The sequence below is a fragment of the Gobius niger genome, assembly GCF_951799975.1.
Source record: "Gobius niger genome assembly, chromosome: 22".
Classification (NCBI taxonomy): Eukaryota; Metazoa; Chordata; class Actinopteri; order Gobiiformes; family Gobiidae; genus Gobius; species Gobius niger.
Genome location: NC_136873.1, coordinates 15,784,089 through 15,803,350, shown reverse-complemented (window position 1 = coordinate 15,803,350; position 19,262 = coordinate 15,784,089). Strand labels below are relative to the sequence as shown.

The 19,262-nt window shown below is 40.9% G+C and overlaps 1 protein-coding gene across 2 annotated transcripts in view; it reads right to left on the bottom strand.

Annotated features, from left to right (window-relative positions):
- Nucleotides 1–615: 615 nt before the first annotated feature.
- Nucleotides 616–19,262, bottom strand: part of LOC306981357 (paralemmin-1-like) — a 37,587-nt gene continuing 18,940 nt past the window's right edge. Inside the window, exons 7-9 of one of the 2 annotated variants that reach the window (XM_079580955.1) lie at nucleotides 19,153–19,215; nucleotides 9,353–10,000; nucleotides 616–769 (exon numbers count right to left, since the gene is read on the bottom strand). In XM_079580955.1, coding sequence (XP_079437081.1) covers nucleotides 747–769; nucleotides 9,353–10,000; nucleotides 19,153–19,215 — 734 coding nt within the window. In that variant the 3' untranslated portion in view covers nucleotides 616–746. Of the gene's footprint in view, nucleotides 770–9,104; nucleotides 10,001–19,152; nucleotides 19,216–19,262 lie in introns of those variants that run through there. The other variant, XM_079580954.1, reaches the window with a different exon arrangement.

Sequence of the window (19,262 nt, the reverse complement as noted above, 5' to 3'; positions counted from 1 at the left end):
TGTGCTCTCTATGGGCAGGGGCGCTTCCACACGCTCCAGGGGTCCCGGGCAGGGTCTCGGTAATCACCCATTTAGTGTCTCAGGGTTTATACAGGCAGACTGCGTTTTAATACCCAAATACTGTATCTTAATGCCACGAACACAGAAAAAAATCAGCACATATTTCATTTTTTTAACCTTGGTATGTACGGGGGGAGGGAAAAGTATGTGAACGCTTTGGAATTTCTCACATTTCTGTCTAAAATGGTTCGCAAATGGTCATCAAAATCACAAGGATGAGTAAACAGTGTCTCCTTAAACTGATACCACCCAAACATTTACATTTTATCATGTTTTTATTGGCCATGACATGTAAACAATCACAAGATGGCGTGGAATAAGTGAGTGCACCCCCTGAATCTGGCTGAACTGCAGCAGTTTTGTAAAGAGGAATGATCTAAGATTCGTCTGATCGTTGTGAGCGTCTGATCTGCAACTACAGAGAAGATGTTACTGTTGCAAAGAAGGAATGAATGTGAATGTCTCAGGTTTTTTGGCAAAAATATCTGATGACAAATATGAAAAAGGGCTTTAAAAATAAAAATAAATCACTCGAACAGTTGTGTGTGTGTCGTATGGCTCTTTATTCACGTTACTTCACGGTGTTTGGATTAAGGCGCGGCATGCTTTGCTTCTCCAGGGGGCGCCACAGGCTGGGTCAGCAGGTTTCCATTGAGCGAGAGCTGGGGCGGAACAGGAAGTGGTCTTCAAAATAAAGGCTTCAGACAAACTGCACACACAGGACACAGTCAGGGAGCGACTGAACAACATCCCTGCAAATGCCAGACAATCCTCAAGCCTATTTTAGACGCCTTTTACAATACAGTGTTTGTTTTCTCTATTCCATAACAAATCATTTGATGAAAGAAATACTGTAGATGTGACTTTTCCATTGTAACTGATCAAACTGCCAGAAAGACACAGTGGTTAGTGAATGAGGTGCAAAGCGATGGAGGAGAGCGAGATTAAAGCGGGGCAAACATGCTTTTAGTCATTTCACTTGCTTTGCATCACTCTGGAAACTAGAAAAAGGTGGAAGTGGCGACCGTCATATCGATCAGCAGCATCTGCACTCCCAACGTGATGAAATACGGGCACTGACGCCATCGCGATCGCGGATACAAAACTAAATATAGAGTCTTCTCAGTCACTGCTTTAAAGGAACAGGCCACCGTTTTTACATACTGAGATATGTTCTTACCTGAGCTTTGACGAGTTCTTTAGGACCTGTCTGATCTTCCCCCGTGCCTTCAGTCACGTAAACACAGCGCAGACAGCGTTAGCATTTAGCCTCTCCCTCTCTCCTCTATAGCTCCAAAACAGGTCAAGATAGAAGCTACAAAGCTCTTCCACGTTTTCCCTATTTAAATATGGTTACGTGAAGTGTTCCACTACAAAGTATAATTACACAAAATTAAACAATGTGGATTTTCTAAGCGGATAAAAGGGGGACTATATTGTAAGGCGTAATAATACCAGAGTAGTTTGGCATCTGCACAGTAAAGTGAAGATTACTGCGCGGATTTCGAACTATTCCTGGTATTATTACGCCTTACAATATAGTTCCCCCTTTTATCCGCTTAGAAAATCCACATTGTTTAATTTTGTGTAATTATACTTTGTAGTGGAACACTTCACGTAACCATATTTAAATAGGGAAAACGTGGAAGAGCTTGGTAGCTTCTATCTTGACCTGTTTTGGAGCTATAGAGGAGAGAGGGAGAGGCTAAATGCTAACGCCGTCTGCGCTGTGTTTACGTGACTGAAGGCACGGGTGAAGACCAGACAGGTCCTAAAGAACTCGTCAAAGCTAAGGTAAGAACATATCTCAGTATGTAAAAACGCTGGCCTATTCCTTTAAACATCCAGTGAACACGCAAGGAGACTTTCCTGTGGTACTTGGATTCCAAAATGGCCACCGTTTCGTCTTTTGTAACTGTATTTCAATTACAAAACACGAAACAGCGGCCATTGACATTTCCAATTGGCCGCCATATTTTTCACGGTTGCAATTCCCCAGACTTTATCATTGATTTGTGTTTTCAACAGAGTTTGGGATGGAATGTTGTGTATTCACTGTTACCATGGAAATCCGCCATGTTTGTGGGATTAGCAATAAAAAGGAGAAGTGGCGTTCAATTGTAACGTGTGCAGACGGCGGACAGTTAGCGAGTCGGCTGTTTTTTCGTGTAGTGACTGATTTTATCTGGACTTCTCCAGTCCCATGTTAACAGATAGGAGAAAATGGGCGGGCACAATTAATGGCGGCGCCCACGCGAACCTCCGGAATAAGGTGAATAGACCTTTTGAGGTTTCACTCAAGATATGAATTGACGCATAAGGGTGTCCTCTGAGCTAAATGAACAAAATGTATTTGTAGGAACAGGCTCAGATAGATACAGACGGCATCGCGTCATAGAAGGGGGCGTGGCTTGGCCAAGGGGGAAAATAGAATCTTTTGGGAAACACAATTTTTCACTGTTTTTAGCCATTTTCTGGTGGAATATAAAGTTAATTATCACACACAAATAAAGTCCAGTGTAAACCGGCTCCTTATGGATATTTTCTCAGCACAGATTATTCAGTAGAAGTGAAAAAATGGCAGTCGTAGTTAGCGCTAGCTAGCCGTTAGCATTAGCACGATGCTAACATGAAGCATCCTGTCAGCATTCTCTGTTATTTATGTATTTATGGGCTGTTGAACCACTTTGCTCCTCCCATGTCTTTGTATCTTCATTTAGTAGAAACAATATTCAGAATTCAGAATTTGTTAAAGTAGTTTTTGAATAATTAGAGAAGGTGGGGAGGAGCAAAGTGGTTCAACAGCCCATAAATACATGAATAACGGAGAATGCTAACTTGATGCTACATGTTAGCATTGGGCTAATGCTAACGGTTAGCTAGCGCTTGCTACAACTGCCGTTTTTTCACTTCTACTGAACAATCTGCTGTGAGAAAATATCCATATGGGCCCGATTTACACTTGACTTTATTTATGTGATAAATAAGTTCAAATTCCACCAGAAAATGGGTAAAAAGAGTAAAAAATTGTGTTTCTCTAAAGATTCTATTTTCCCCCTCGGCGAGGCCACGCCCCCTTCTATGACGAGATGTCATCTGTAGCGCATTTGTATGGTTGTGGGTACTAGCAAACGTTGTCCGGTCCGTAGACTAACATAAGCGAAAAACGCATAAACTTTTTTTGTAAGCATCAGCTGCAAATCCCATAATGCTTTGCAATATGACATCACGGTCCTGAACTCAATTGTGATAATTCATTGAAAAACATTTGCTGACTGGAACTCGGATCAGTTTGTGCCAAAGATAAAGATAAGTAACATATATATAGGTACTGGACCTTTCCATATAGACCTTCGAGAGCTTTATATTACAGACACCAATGCATTTTTCAATAATTATTTGCAATAAAAACGTTAATGCAGGCGATGCAAACTGTCCGCGGTTTTGGCTGAGCTGTTTTTCAAGTAATATCAGTTATGTCTAGCTTATTTCTGTATAGAAGTCGCTATTTTGACTTATAGGTACAGGGTTTGTGTGTTTTTTTGTTTTTTTTTAGCATCGCGCCTGAACTGAGCACATTTTCTCCAGTTGGGCATTACCCAAATCTGAAAGCTTCTTGGAAAAAAGCGTCAATTAAGCGAACGAAAACGAGGACAAAAAAGCGTCAAAAGAGTCACCACTATGACATGCCAGGAAAGCAACAGCAACACAATAAAAAATGGACTTAAGAGTGACAAAAAGGTGACAAACGTGTGATGAAAACACAATAAAAAAAGACTCCAAAACAACAACAAAACAACACAAACACGACAAAAAAGTGGCAAAAACTAAACAAATAAGTGACAAAAAAAGAGACAAAAGAGAAGCAATAAAAAAGCAACAAAAACATGCCAGAAAAGCAATAATACAACAATAAAAAAACGAAAACGTGACAAAAAAGGGATGAAATCACACCAAAAAAAAAAAAAAATCCAAAATGAGACAAAAATGCAGCCACAATGCAAAAAGGATCAGTTTTGTAGGCCTTAGATTTAGATTTGGGTAAAGCCGAACTGGAGAAAAGGCACTCAGGAGGGGGGCAACCAGGTTAAGTTGCCCCTGGGCCCGATATCACATAATAAAGCCCCTTCACTGTCTGGAGAAACATAGGACCTGTTAGCTCTTTTTTTTTTTTTTTTTAAAGGAACAGGCCACCATTTTGTCCATAATGAGATATGTTCTTACCTGATCTTAGACGAGTTGATACGTACCTGTCTGGTCTTTGTGCGTGCTCTCAGTCATGCAAAACGACTAAAGATGTGATGTAATGTGTTCCTATGGCTCCAAACGACCGCGCTCTTCCACGGGTACGCACGAAGACGAGGACAGGTACGTATCAACTCGTCTAAGCTCAGGTAAGAACATATCACAACATGGAAAAACGGTGCCTGTCCCTTTAAGAATCATCGCAGCCTTTGTGAAGAGCTGATCAACCTCGCTACAGTGTCAGAACAAACATTGAATCACCAGACCACTCTCTTTTGCCAAACTTTAATCTACAGCAGGTATTAGTAGCCCTTTTTACATGTTAAGGCTTGGTTTCCATGGCGACATCAGCAAAGGCTTATGGGCAAAACACCGGTACAGGACACAGAGACGAGACACGGGACAGTTTGCTTTAGAAAACGCTCACAGTAAAAAACAGTAAATCATCTTTACATTCCTGATAAGACACAACAACAACAGAAGAACATACGGTCCGACATGTTAGTGAGGAGCAGGTTTAAAGCGTGATACCAAGTTTAGTAGCACATGAATGAGTTAGAATACTGAAGATGAACGTGCTCTGACAAAATGGAGCTTCAGTTTTAAGTTTAAATAGGAAATTGCCTTTCAAATCCTAACTTTTTTAACACCCCGATTCTCCACAGGGATGATTATGTGTCACAACCTTTAGGGAGGAGAGTGTGGTTATCAGAGCCGTGGGAAGATATTTTAGTTAGGGGGCGCTGAGGGACAACATTTACCCCCAAAATGCTTTTTCTGTGCATAAATCTTAACCTGAACCGAGAGCATTTTCTCCAGTTCAGCTTTACCCAAATCCTGTAGGCCAGTGTAACGCCTCATTTGAAAGACCTACAAAACTAAATGGATCTTTTTCCTCAAATCAGATTTTTTTTCCTCACTTTTTTTGTTGGGCAGTCGTCTCATTTTTGTCAAATTTTCGTGACTTTTTTGTCACTTTTTCGTCAAATTTTTCTCACTTTTTTGTAAATTTTTTGTCAAATTTTTGTCAATTTTTGTAATTTTTTAGTAAATTTTTTGTCACTTTTTCGTCAAATTTTTCTCCTTTTTTTGTAAATTTTTTGTCCATTTTTTGTCCATTTTTGTCATTTTTTTGTACATTTTTTGTCGCTTTTTCGTCAAATTTTTGTCATTTTTTTGTACATTTTTTGTCAAATTTTTGTCATTTTTTGTACATTTTTTGTTGGGCAGTCGTCTCATTTTTGTCAAATTTTCGTGACTTTTTTGTCACTTTTTCGTCACATTTTTCCTCACTTTTTTGTCAAATTTTTGTCCATTTTTGTCATTTTTTGTACATTTTTTCTCATTTTTTTTCACATTTTCATCCTTGTTTTCGTCTCAGTTTTGTTCCTATTTCCACACCATTTTTCCAGAAGCTTTTGGACTGGGGTAAAGCTGGAGAAAATGTGCTCGGTTCAGGTGGGAGTTAACGGGTTAATATTGCCTGCAGTTCACAAACTATCCACCAGGGGTTGCTGCACCGCCCTCAGCACCCTCGGTTCCCACGGCCTTGGTGGTTATGTCCACATTCCACATGTTCCACCATTTTGTAGTGGGGTCCAAATGTCTCTAGAGAAAGAAGTGCATTTTGAAAAAAGCAGTGAGCAGCGATGGTCTCTTTGCGCGAGTCAGAAGAAAACGGCCAACAGCGACACGTCTTTGAAGTACACGAATGACAACACAAGTCACGTGCTGTGCATTGTTCATGAATTAACCACTTAAATATATTAGCAGCTCACCTTTAGCTTGCGCTGCTAAACGATCGATAGCTTACACTCTCAGGCAAAAAGGTAATAATCCAGTTTTCTTCGTTAGTGTAAAATCCGTACTAAATAAACGCACAAGGCTAATTGTTGTTAGCATCAGTGCTACTTCTGGATTTACACGATACGCAAATAATACTTCAGACAGTAGGTGGCGGACACAAACGTCTGCGAACACAATACACCAACTAGTCTATAAGAGGGCAACGAATAAAAAAACAAAATCTGGTACAGTGCCTTTACTTTACTCACTTTCACATTATGTCATCAAAACAAAAATCATTGAGAGCGACAAAAAGTCTTTTGGAAATCGACTGCTACAATAGTAAAAAATAAAATAAAATTCATGTTATACATTTTTATTCAACTTCTTTTACTTCAAAATGTGTTTAACGTTTTGTTTTTAACCCCCAATAACGATTCTTTACCATTTTAGCAAGTGAATCTATCAAGGGAAAGATCTGAAAGTGCCGTTTTCTATGCACTGACAGATCATCGAGTAGTAGTTTCTCAACGCGATGATCCTTTTAAACCCAAACCAGCAAGCAGCTCCTCTCACAGATAAAACGAAATAAATACTCTGGGGTTTAGCTTACGCAACACTGTTAGCTTACAAAGCCAGTCGAGCTAATGCTAACTTAGTGCTTCATACAAAAGAGAATAGAAAAGTAAAGAAATGCTTATAAAAGATGGATGAAAGGTAAAAAGCTCAGTCTCCAGCGGGCAGTGAACAAACAGCACGGAAGACGAGTCATGTCTGTTTACAGTGACAGGGTAGGCTACATTCAGCGTGTTCTGCTAGCGTTTACATTCTTGAGCGCTATAGCATTTGTTGTTCAGCTAACGGTGCAGATGGATGGGCAAAAAGGATTATACGAGATATCAGTGTGTAGCTTTTCCTGAAGAGCAGGGCCAGACAGGCTTGGGGGCCAAATCTGGAGAAATATTATTACGCAAATAAGAAATCAAATACCCGTTAAAGCAGAACTAAGTCACTTTTTTACCAAAATAAATAAATAATACATTTCTGAGGTTTATGACATGGTACAGATAAGTCCTGACTGTATTCTGTCCTCAGCTTTCAGTTTGTTGATGAACCTTTTTGCAAAACGGAACTTGGTTTATCACGATCAGAGGAAGCTAACAGGCTAATGGGCAAAGCTAACCACTCAAGCAGTATGTACAGCCAAGTTTGAGCGGGAAAACGATATCCCCATTGTAATTCTTCGCACAGACAATTAACGAGTGGAAAAACGCAACATGCTACGACGGCTGCAGTGGCGCTTGTGGCCTCTAGGGACAAAAATGACTTAGTTCTGCTTTAAAGTACTCTAATAACGCGGTGGATACTGTCAGTATTTTTTTTGAATTTCCTGGCAGAATAGTGCATCTGGCCATATATGCAATTGCTGAACATGTTTCTTTACTTTGGGCTACAACAATGGTGAGGTTCGGCCCTTGGGGTTTTTGGCAATGGAAATTCGGCCCTCTGTGACACAAACTGGGCTACTCCTAAGTATGACATCAATGTAGGAAAAATGTTGGTTTATTTTATTTCACATATATTTGGGAAGCATGAAAAGAGAGACATCATTTAAAAACTCCCAGATTGAAATGATAAAAGCCCATTTTGTTGACATACATAAAGGGACTTTGTATTTCATTTAGAATAAGCATTTAAGGCGAGAAACTGCAGGTGAATAGGGGGAAAAAAATAAATGTAGAGATTTCAATTTTTGCTGAACATCACAGATATAAATATGAGAAAAACATGTATTGCACTTTTTCTGTCATTTTATGTTTTCACATAAAAAATAAGGCATTTTGAGCATTAAAATGGCCAAAATTGCCTATATTTTGGGCAACGAAATCAAAATAATGAGCCAGATTAAAATGTATTGTTTTATTTTATTGACATATTAGTAACTACGGTTTTTTCAGAGGGGATTTGGGATATTTTGTTCAGTTTTTCAATAAACTAATCATCAGTAAAAAAATCTGTAAAAACTCAAATTTCGCCTGTTTTTTTGGTTTCAAAGTTGAATAAATCAGGCTAGGAATTAGATATTAAAAAATCCTTCTGCAAAAACCTTCAAAATATTGTTAGGTCTCAGACTGTAAAGTTTGGAGTCTGTGGGAGCTTCTATAAGGGCTCAGGCTCTGCCCGAGTGCGGCTTCTCTCATTCAGAGAAAACCAGCCCTGAAGTTTTGGGCGAAAGCGTCATCACGGGGCCCCTTAGCAGGACACGTGGATGTCAAATCTGTCAATATTTATGAATGAAAACCCGCGGGAAAGACGGCCTTTCTACGCGGCGCAGCAGCTACTTCCGGGTTACCTCCACCTCGCAGACAAAACAACATAAAATAAACATCATGCGGGTGAGTTTTGTCATTTTTATATCTGACATGAAAACTAAGATGTAAAGGGAGGAAAATAGATAAAAATCTCCACTTCGACCACTGCGTGAAAAATCAATACTTTCACCTGCCGTGTCTCGCCTTAAAATGTTGCCTTTGATTACATTTTATATTAAATACTCTCAACTAACGTAACTTCCTATTTGGCCGATGCCATATATCACGCTGCATCAATCCACAACCAGTCTGCGATTGATTGGTACCACTGGACTTGCCGACAAAGTGGCAACCATAAGCAGCAGGAAACTGGTTGACGACAATTTCAAAAAGAGGAGATTCTGTCCCTAGAGTGTGATAATAATAAACGCTGTACGTAGTGTGGACGTTTCTCTGCACATATTAAGGGTAGATGGGCCCAAAAACGAAAAATCATGGAGCTAAGGCGATAAATCTACGTGTACATGAATCGTTGTCAAAATAAAACCGCGATCTGGCGTTTAAGAATGCTGACATCATTCTTTTGCCATTTCACCCACCCTCTTTTTACGAGTAAGAGGTGCAACCAACCTTGCCAAAGTTTCCAAAAGCCGACAACTGGATTGGGTTGTCAGACAGAGTTTTTATAACCCTCTCGAGAGCGGGAGATGCCTTTGTGACGAGGCAAAACGATCTGAACTCAAACAACCCAGTCCAGTTGGCGACTCTGGATCTTTCGTACGATGCGGTTCCCACTTTCACTGCCGGCTGAAGACATGTTGTTAGAGGCTAAGGGCAGTGGGAGTTTAGTTCATGTAGTCTCTGTTTTTTTCCAACTTTTTCTGACATTATTAAATATGGCTTCAGCGCCGGAGCTCCCCCTGCTGCTCACATGATGGTGCAGCACTTACACGGCTGCTTCTTCTTCTTCTCCGCGTCCTCCGTCTCCCCTGCCCTCTCCTCCACCTCCGCACTCGGCGTCGTCTCCCCGTTCTTCCCCTCCGGCGATTTCTCCTTCTCCTTTGGAGCGCTTTCGGCCGCGGGCGTCGCGGCTTCTTGCGCCGGCTTTCCCGCCGACTTCACCGCCGCTTTCTGCTCCACGGGCGACGTCTTCCCCTCCGCCTCCTCGATGACGACCAGCTCGGCTTTGACAGTCCCTTTGAGGCCCAGAACTTTCTTGGTCTCGTCCTCGTCTTCCACGTTTTGGTAGCCCATGAAGACCATCGTGACCGGGTTGTCCTCCGTGGCCTCCGACATGCTTGGCTCCTTCTCGGGTCTAGCCTCCAATCCAGTGATCTCTACGCTGGAAACGGCGCCAGCATCCTCCGCTTTGGTCTCGTCATGCTCCTCCTGAAGGTTCTTAGTTGTAGTAGTAGTAGTTGCAGTAGTCGTAGTAGCATCAGCATCAATAGTAGTAGCAGTAGTGATGGTAGAGGTGGTGGTGATGGCACAGATGGTTTCGGACTTCATAGAGGCCTCGCTCGCTTTGTGGATGAGATCGTCCACTTCCATTGACGTTAGAACCATTCTGGCATCTTCGCCGTTCATCTCGTGGACCACTGTGAGACAAGAGCAGAGTTAGAAGTATGTATGTAAAGTCTCCATTCCATCTTTCCTCAATCCTCTATCAACGGGGCTCTCTCTCGGGACAAAGCCTGTTTGAGAGGCAGCGCCTATGTCTGTATTTATGAGACGAGAATCTGCCTCGTATTCACTGGAAACAATGAGAAAGAAGAGTTAAAAGGTCAATTGATGACCTTTAAATCCACAAGAAAGAAAACCCACCAAAAACCTGAAAACGAAAGGTCACTTGCAAAGTGGAAAGGTAAAAGGAAAAACAACCCAATGGCAATATGGTGTCAGATTGTGCCAATTCATTTCCGAAATACTTGCTAGGTCAATGATAAACTGAGTCGCAAATACAGGAGAGAGACTACACTGCAAGAAGTAATTAACAAGATCAGTATAAACATCTCAATTTGAGCATAATAATCCAAATTTTAGTTGTTGTGACTAGTTAAGAAGTTCTTGGGCAGTTGTCCCAGATTATTTCACTTGTTCTGAGATGTTTCTGACTCGTTTCGATACATTTCGTCCTTATTTCAGGTCATTTTCTTTGCCAATGGGGTAAGAAAATGTGTCTTCTCTCATTGGCAATTTTACTTTCTTATTTCAAGCGAGATTTACCTTAGAACCAGTTTGAAATGTCCTCAAACAAGCAAAGTAAACTTGCTCCGATCAGGAAAAGTGTCTATATGAGTGAAAACCACTCAAAACAAGATATATTTCCTCAATTCAAGTCATTTAAGACAATGCTTGATATTTACTTGTTGCAGTGTAGAAGTTGGGACGAGCATTTAAACCCCCTTTAACCACTACAGCAAGCGGCCGCAGATGCTCTCTCGACTAAGTATGCACCCGGAGCACATGACTACTTAATATGCGGAAACAAAAGGACATTCTGGAGCTCCCGTTTACAGCTGTTGGAATCTACCAGAGTTTTGCTTTCATTTTTGAACCCCATGAGGTCCATGCTTCTGCCATCTACACTAGAAGAGAAGTTCAATCTTGCCGAGGGCGAAGAACGCAAATATTTCTACAGTTCTGGCACATTTACGCTGACGATATATTCCCAACTTCTGGTCTTTCTCATGTGTTTGCAACATTGACCAAGCACGCATTTCGGAAATGAGGAAAAAAACAACAACAACAACAACACATTGCCAGACAGTGAATGTCACAATGGTGCTTATTATAATGCTAGTTTTCATTTATTTGTATATCATAATCTATGTCTCCAGTCTTCTGATTATGCTTGGGAGTTTTGTGGAGAATCTCCACTTTACAAAAACATACCTAGAGTCCTGATTGGTTGAAATTCATGTCAATAAAATACATGACTTCCCTCCCATTGTTTACCCAAGTAACACCATGGACGGCAGGGGCGGGACTGGGACTGAAAAACAGCCCTGGACTCTGACCAGCCTGGCCCAAATTAGCGAATTGTGCACTTTCACAAATACATATTTTAACCTCTTACCCCCCGCCTTAACATTAACGAGTGCATTTTCCCCAGTTCGGCTTTTTATTATTATTTTTTTGATTGGTATCATCAGCAAAAAGAACTGGAAAGGTGGTCGTAGAAACAGAAGCAAAATCATTAATATAAATAATAAATAATAGTGGTCCCAAAATTGAGCCTTGTGGCACACCATACTCCACGGAATTCCTTTTAGATTCATGTTTTTTTTATACTAGGCTTTACCCAAATCTAAAAGCTTCTCGACTGGAGAGCAACAATGTAACGCCTCATTTGAAAGCTAAGACCTACAAAAGTGACGGAAACTTTTCGTCACGTCGCAACATTTTTTGTTGTGTTTTTCTCATGTTTTTGTTGACTTTTCATCCTCTTTTTCTCGCTATTTTGATGCTTTTCTTTTTAGCTTTTAGATTTGGGTAAAGCTCGGTTGAGGCGGGACTGGTGGCCATCGGAAAACAAGGAATCCAAACTGAACTGCAGACTCGTTCATTTGACCGGTTTTACATTTTGCTTTCTGCATTTTTGTGGAAGAAAATGCTAAAAATGCTAAGTTGCGGTTCAAATGCTACAGTGAGATGTCAAATTTAGCGACTGAACCACCCGTGGCCCCCTTGACCCCGCGGTGTGTCCTGAGAGCCTGTGGGTCACCTTTGCGCTCGTCCTCGTACACTTTAACCCCATGCCCGGGGTCCATGGGCAGAGTGGTCTTAGCCGACAGGACGCGAGTCTCTCCCGTGAGGTTGTCCCGCTCCACTCGCATCTCCACAGAGTACATGGCTGAGGGAGGGGCACAGGCTTTTTACTCCACTGCGGGCGGACAGCAAACCAGGGAGGGGGGCTCACTCACAAAAGCCAAACCGGCAAATCATATGGGGTAATGGAAGCCACAGAAGGCGTTTCAGAATGGGAGAAACTGAACCAACGGCGCTTGCTCCCATAAATGTATCACATTCAGGTTAAAAATAAAATCCATGGAGAGGCAAACATAAGGAAAGAACAAAACAGAGGCTTGCACATAGTATCTGTACAAAACACAGGCTTCTTATTCAATAAAAGCATGACACTTATAGGGAACATGCTAACTGGCAACAGGCGTTCTCCAGGGCTGTGTCCAAATGCCCACATTATTCTCTACAACTATAATCCTTTTCTAAACCGCAACCCAAATAAGAATTCAATTTCCTATATATCAAGTTGAAAACTATATTTTCCCCACAAACTAAAGCAATACCAAGTTATTTGTTTACCTAAATAATTCATTTTCGGAGTCCCTTTGGGCGTAATACAAGTGTTAATGGGATGATTGGAGGGTCTTTCATCTCCCCCCCCTCTGGCCAGAAAACCACTTGACTACCACTGGACCGGAGCCACCAATACACACTAATAGAATCACGAAGAAGAAGCTAACATGCTAACGGGCAAAGCTAACTGCGGGCTAGCGTCACTTTAAACAGTATTTACAGCCAAAAAAACATATAAAGCTATTTCTACACCTTTATAGAAGATACATATTGAAAGAAATGTACTCTGGAAAAGGCTCGCGACCCACTGATTCTGCTTTTAGGTCCCGATCTTGAGAACCACTGCGCTACATAGTCCCGCCGTTATGTAGCGGTGTCCGAATATCCAGAGAGAAAACAGTAATGCACTCAAAATCTCCCACAGTGCATTCTAGAAAGTAGTGGGCTATGGTGATCACTAGACCACAATGTCAATATAGACCACAATGCACTAGTAGAGTTGGAGGTGAACACACAGCGACAGGACAGCTGTTGCTAACATGTAGCATTATGTTAGCATTCTCCGTTATTCAAAGGAATAGGCCACCGTTTTTACATACTGAGATATGTTCTTACCTTACCTTAGACGAGTTCTTTAGGACCTGTCTGATCTTCCCCCGTGCCTTCAGTCACGTAAACACAGCGCAGACGGCGTTAGCATTTAGCCTCTCTCCTCTATAGCTCCAAAACAGGTCAAGATAGAAGCTACCAAGCTCTTCCACGTTTTCCCTATTTAAATATGGTTACGTGAAGTGTTCCACTACAAAGTATAATTACACAAAATTAAACAATGTGGATTTTCTAAGCGGATAAAAGGGGGAACTATATTGTAAGGGGGAGAGGCTAAATGCTAACGCCGTCTGCGCTGTGTTTACGTGACTGAAGGCACGGGTGAAGATCAGACAGGTCCTAAAGAACTCGTCAAAGCTAAGGTAAGAACATATCTAAGTATGTAAAAACGGTGGCCTATTCCTATAATCGGGTGTTGCGTATTTCTTGGATAATCCACTTAAATATCAACAGTTTCGATTAAAAGTCACTAACGTTAGCTGATGACCTTTAGCTTAAGCTGCTAAATGATTGATAGCTTCTTCTCTCAGGCAAAACGGCCATAATCTAAGTTTCTTTATTCACGTAGACCACATGTTGAATAAAACTAATACTTATCCATATATAAGAAACTGTCTCTTGAATTTGGTTGTTTTTTTATCACAGAAATCCAATATTACTGAAGTTTTGTACACTCATTCTGTCGGCCATTCGGACACGTGAGGGTTAAGGTGTACTTTATGGTCCCCGTAGGGCAATTCGGACACAGCCCACGTGTGCTACTCTGATTTGAGAAAACTATCCCTCCAATCGGAGTTCTGTGTTACAGCAGCTCAAATATTCCACGTTGACGTAAACCCAACAATGGTCTGATGATGTTAGTGCTCTTCAAGGGTAATGTGGGGTGGTCTGTGGGAGCTTACATGCAGCCCTTTACAACAACACTGTAAAGAATAAAATGAAACTGCAAAGGTTTTTTTTTTTTTCACATTCCAAACAACCGCAACAAAATGATGAAGCAGAATGATCAAGAAACCAGGCTGCCACAATTCCCCAAGCACTCAGGACAGAGACACAACACACAACAGGTTAGACACAACTCTTAACTCACTTTACTTTTAGTGTATGACCAATTTTCTGACAGATAATGAGCACTTCTGCATATAATAGTACGTGAGGTGAGGCAGCAGCTTCAGCTTCAGTGTGAGATTTACTCTCTATTACGGGAGCTCGAGAGCCTGGCAACCCATCTACGCAGACTCTCTTTTCAAACACAGGATCGTCTGGAATCGCGGTCATGGCCAAAGATGGAGGGGAGCAACATTTACGTCACTGAGAAGGTAAGTGCCCCCTTTGAGTGAAACAGAAGCTCTCGTCCGTTGAAATGAATGTGGCAGAGAAGAAGTGACCACGCTCTTTCACAAAGACCAGACGGGTACGCATCAACTCGTCTAAGCTCAGGTAAGAACATATCTCAGTATGGAAAAAACGCGGCCAGTTCCTAAGGCGAGACACTGCAGGTGAATAGGGAAAAAATTTATATTTACAGATATCAATTTGAAACTTTTGCTGTCGATCACTGGCATAAATGTGAGAAAAAAATACATTGCAAGTTTTCTGTCATTTTATCTTTTCATAAAAATGCCCCAAATTTCCCATCTTTTCGGCGACGAAATCTGAATCATGGATAGAGCTACATTCAAATTTATGGTTTCATTTTATTGGTAAATGAGTAACCAAGACTTTTTCTGAGGGGATTTTGGATTTCTAGTTTTAAAATAAGCTGTTTTTTAGTGGAAAAATGTGTAAAAATTTAATTTTCGCCTTATTTTTTGACATTCAAAACTCAATAAATGGGGCTTAGAGATTAAATAATAAAAAATCCCTCTGAAAAAATCTTCCAAATATTGTTCAGTCCAAGGCTGGAAAATTTGAAGTCTTTAGGTCCGACTGACGTGGACATAGTGTCGCTATAATGTCAGAAAAATGTGTTTTGAGAAAAAGGCCCTTGAAATTGTGTTCTCCCATATAAGTCTATGGGGGAACATTGAATCAGCGCAATATTTAAACATGTTATTGTGAAGATTAGGGATATTTTTTGTTTCCGGGTGAAAGCTTATATGTTCAGAGACCAATTTGGCCCAAAACCTGACAACAAAAGAGTTTTGCCTGTAGTGTCTCCCCTTAAGCAAGGTTTAAAAGATTTATGATGCCACAAGCGGCCACAGTGTGGAGCTATTTCCCCAGTATGAGCCTTGACATGGCCTTAATAGATAGTGGCGATGGATAAATTAGCTCATAGATTTTTTAAAAGGCTCCTGATCGTCTTCTGACAGTGAACTGACGCGTCTGTAGCAAGAACGGACATTTTCCGGTGGTTCTGATCACTGGCTCGGAATATTTTATCCCCCAGAACGAGAAGCGATCCCTGTTCTCCCATACACGCCAATGTCATTCAAAGGCCTGGTTTTCACACAAAGGGCGCAGGGACTCAGCAAAAGTTCCCGGATGTTGCTCCCATTTATTTGCAGAGTTGCTCAAATGTGGAACGAGACAATTTAGCAAATATTCCTCATCATTCATAGCAACTTAACCTTATCTCTCTGGTTAACATCCGCTGCTCCGCTCGCACTCACCTCTCTTCATGTCAGCACCGCTGCCTCTAGGTATGCCCATTCTGGGGGCTACGTGACCTTTAACCTCTGTGAAGGCTCATGGGAAATGAAGTTAAAGAAGGGAATGGCAAACATAATGGAAGACAAACACAGAATTAGGGTCCGTTTAATGCTGGAGAGTCGATGTACTGTAAACGCTGGCAAGTTGGATTCTCCTGGAAACTTTGCATGTCATGAAATAAACATGCCATACTTTTATTAAAGGGCCGATATCGTGCTATTTTACACCTTCCAAGTCAACTATAGGCACATATATGTCAAGCTTTTACCTTTTTTCCAATATGCACTATAGTTTTTTGTATTGGAAAGCAGAGCCGTGGGAAGATGTTTTAGTTAGGGGGCGCTGAGGGACAAAATTTACCCCCAAAATACTTTTTCTGTGCATAAATCCTATTTATTAACCTCTTAACTCCCGCCTGAACCGAGAGCATTTTCTCCAGTTCAGCTTTACCCAAATCCTGTAGGCCAGTGTAACGCCTCATTTGAAAGACCTACAAAACTAAATGGATCTTTTTCCTCACATCAGATTTTTTTTCATCACTTTTTTTGTTGGGCAGTCGTCTCATTTTTGTCAAATTTTCGTGACTTTTTTGTCACTTTTTCGTCCATTTTTGGTAAATGTTGTAACTTTTTTGTCAAATTATTCGCATTTTTTGGTCGAATTCTTATCACTTTTTCGTCAATTTTTTCTCCATTTTTCGTTACATTTTTCTCACTTTTTTGTCAAATTTTTGTCAATTTTTGTCATTTTTTGTAAATTTTTTGTTATTTTTTCGTCAATGTTTTCTCAGTTTTTTCACATTTTCATCCTTGTTTTCGTCTCAGTTTTGTTGCTATTTTCACACCTTTTTCCCAGAAGCTTTTGGACTGGGGGTAAAGCTGGAGAAAAGCTTTACCCCAGCTTTTGTGCTTGGTTCAGGTGGGAGTTAAGGGGTTGATATTGCCTGCAGTTCACAAACTATCCACCAGGGGGTGCTGCAGCGCCCTCAGCACCCTGGGTTCCCACGGCCTTGCTGGAAAGAGCTCGAGCAGAGCTTTAAAACGAGCCCAACACACAACTTCCAAGGGGAGCAGAGAAACATCAGTCACAAGTTTGTTCACTTATTTTATGTGGTAAACTTTGACGTATGAAACCACGTGGGTCTTTGTGGCAAACGTTTTAAAAGTTGTCGGCCTGTTGCTGCTCAGCCCGGCTTTTTGTTCTATTTTGGAAACGCTCTCTCAAATCCCATTTTTAACGTAAATGTAAAAGGACTGAGCTCAAGAGGTCTATTGCTATATTACGTCTATGGGATCTTCGCAAAGCTGAACAAAGTCCCACACCTCTTTCTGCCGAACCACCTATTAGACATGTTTAGCTACAAATGAATGAATTATTTTGTATGTGGAGAGAAGCCTGATCCTGAAACCAAATAGTCTGCATTAGCAACAGGCGCAGTTAGCCCAGACACTTCTATGGACATATATATATATACACCATGAGATTTTGTGTTTACATTAAAGGGGTCGATCTCTGGAATGACTGTACAGAGGATCTCAAATTATGTCCCTCTCTCCTCCACCTAAAGAGAATGTATAAAAGTATTGTACTTGAAAAATACCTTAATTCTGTTTACCAGTTTGTTTAAGACTGTCAACTTACTTAAAAAAATAAATATATATATATATATAATAAAATAAAATCCTTTTGAATGTCTGATGTTATGTTGGAAAGCTAACAAAAACACGTGCTGTAAGTTTAAAAAAAAAAAACAAGGGTAGGCAAAATAAGCATTAGCTTCAGCCTGTACCTTTTCGGTCATTTTGTATGTTATGTTATGAAGAAGTTTACTTAACTGAATGTAAATCTTTTGTCATTATTTTGACCGAATAAACTGAACTGAACTGATTTGATGTTCCAGTCGGGTTGTCGATAGTGTTGACGAATCAATCCCTTGACACTAAATCGATGCTAAAAGTATTCATTGGAACAGGTATTGATACTTTCTGTGTTTCCTCAGGGCTGTGCACAGAGCGGCCCCTCCATAATACCAGGAGTAGTTCGAAATCCGTGCAGTAATCTTCACTTTACTGCGCGGATGCCAAACTACTCCTGGTATTAATACGCCTTACAATATAGTTCCCCCTTTTATCCGCTTAGAAAATCCACAATGTTTAATTTTGTGTAATTATACTTTGTAGTGGAACACTTCACGTAACCATATTTAAATAGGGAAAACGTGGAAGAGCTTGGTAGCTTCTATCTTGACCTGTTTTGGAGCTATAGTGGAGAGAGGGAGAGGCTAAATGCTAACGCCGTCTGCGCTGTGTTTACGTGACTGAAGGCACGGGGGAAGATCAGACAGGTCCTAAAGAACTCGTCAAAGCTAAGGTAAGAACATATCTCAGTATGTAAAAACGGTGGCCTATTCCTTTAAAGTACTCACTTAAACCCTGAATAAAGTCCTAAAACTAAAAGCATTCCATTGTTGAAATGTAGAATCTGATTACTGCCGCTACACCAGGTCGAAAGGAGCAGGCGTTTAGCCGCACTTGCAAATTCTATAGTTTCTAAAGTTTGCTTAGCGGCCCATTCATTCCTATGGCGCAGCCAAGCCTGGCTTCACATGATGGTCTTGGGCCAAAGCCAGTGTAGTAAATAGTTTATATAACCTTGACTTTAAAGGGGCTGGATGCAAGTTGGCCATTTTATACTCACTACTGCCACCTCAGGCCATATGTGTAACTGCACCTTCTATATTAAGCTCGTGCATGACGGCAATTCGGGCCGAAGTAACACCTTTTTGAGTGACAGTGCAGGATTTTAGTGGCAGTTGTGGTGAATATGTCTGGGCTCATTCTACACATTAGGACATGGCTGGAACATGTAGGGGGAGGAAAATACTTAATTTTAACATTTTTAAACTCCCTATAGTCCCTTTAATTAAAGAGAACAAATTAGACCTTTTCCTCAAGATCATTGCAAAACCAAATAAGCTAATATATTGTTGAATGTTCTGCAATGTAGATAATACAGGGCAGATGGAGAAAGGGCAAATATAGTATAAATATTTAAAATAGATTTTTTTTTTACTGTATCAAAATCGATATCGAGAATCAAGTTAAATTTCCAGTATCCGATTCCAGCTACAAAGTTCTCCCCCATGCCTCTATAACTGTGGCCTCACCTGTGACCGTGCTAACCACAGCTGCTTTCTCTGGCTCGGGTTGGACTTGGAGCAGCTCCACGTCTGCGACAGAGAGGACAGAGACGCGTGGACAAACGTGGACAGACTAC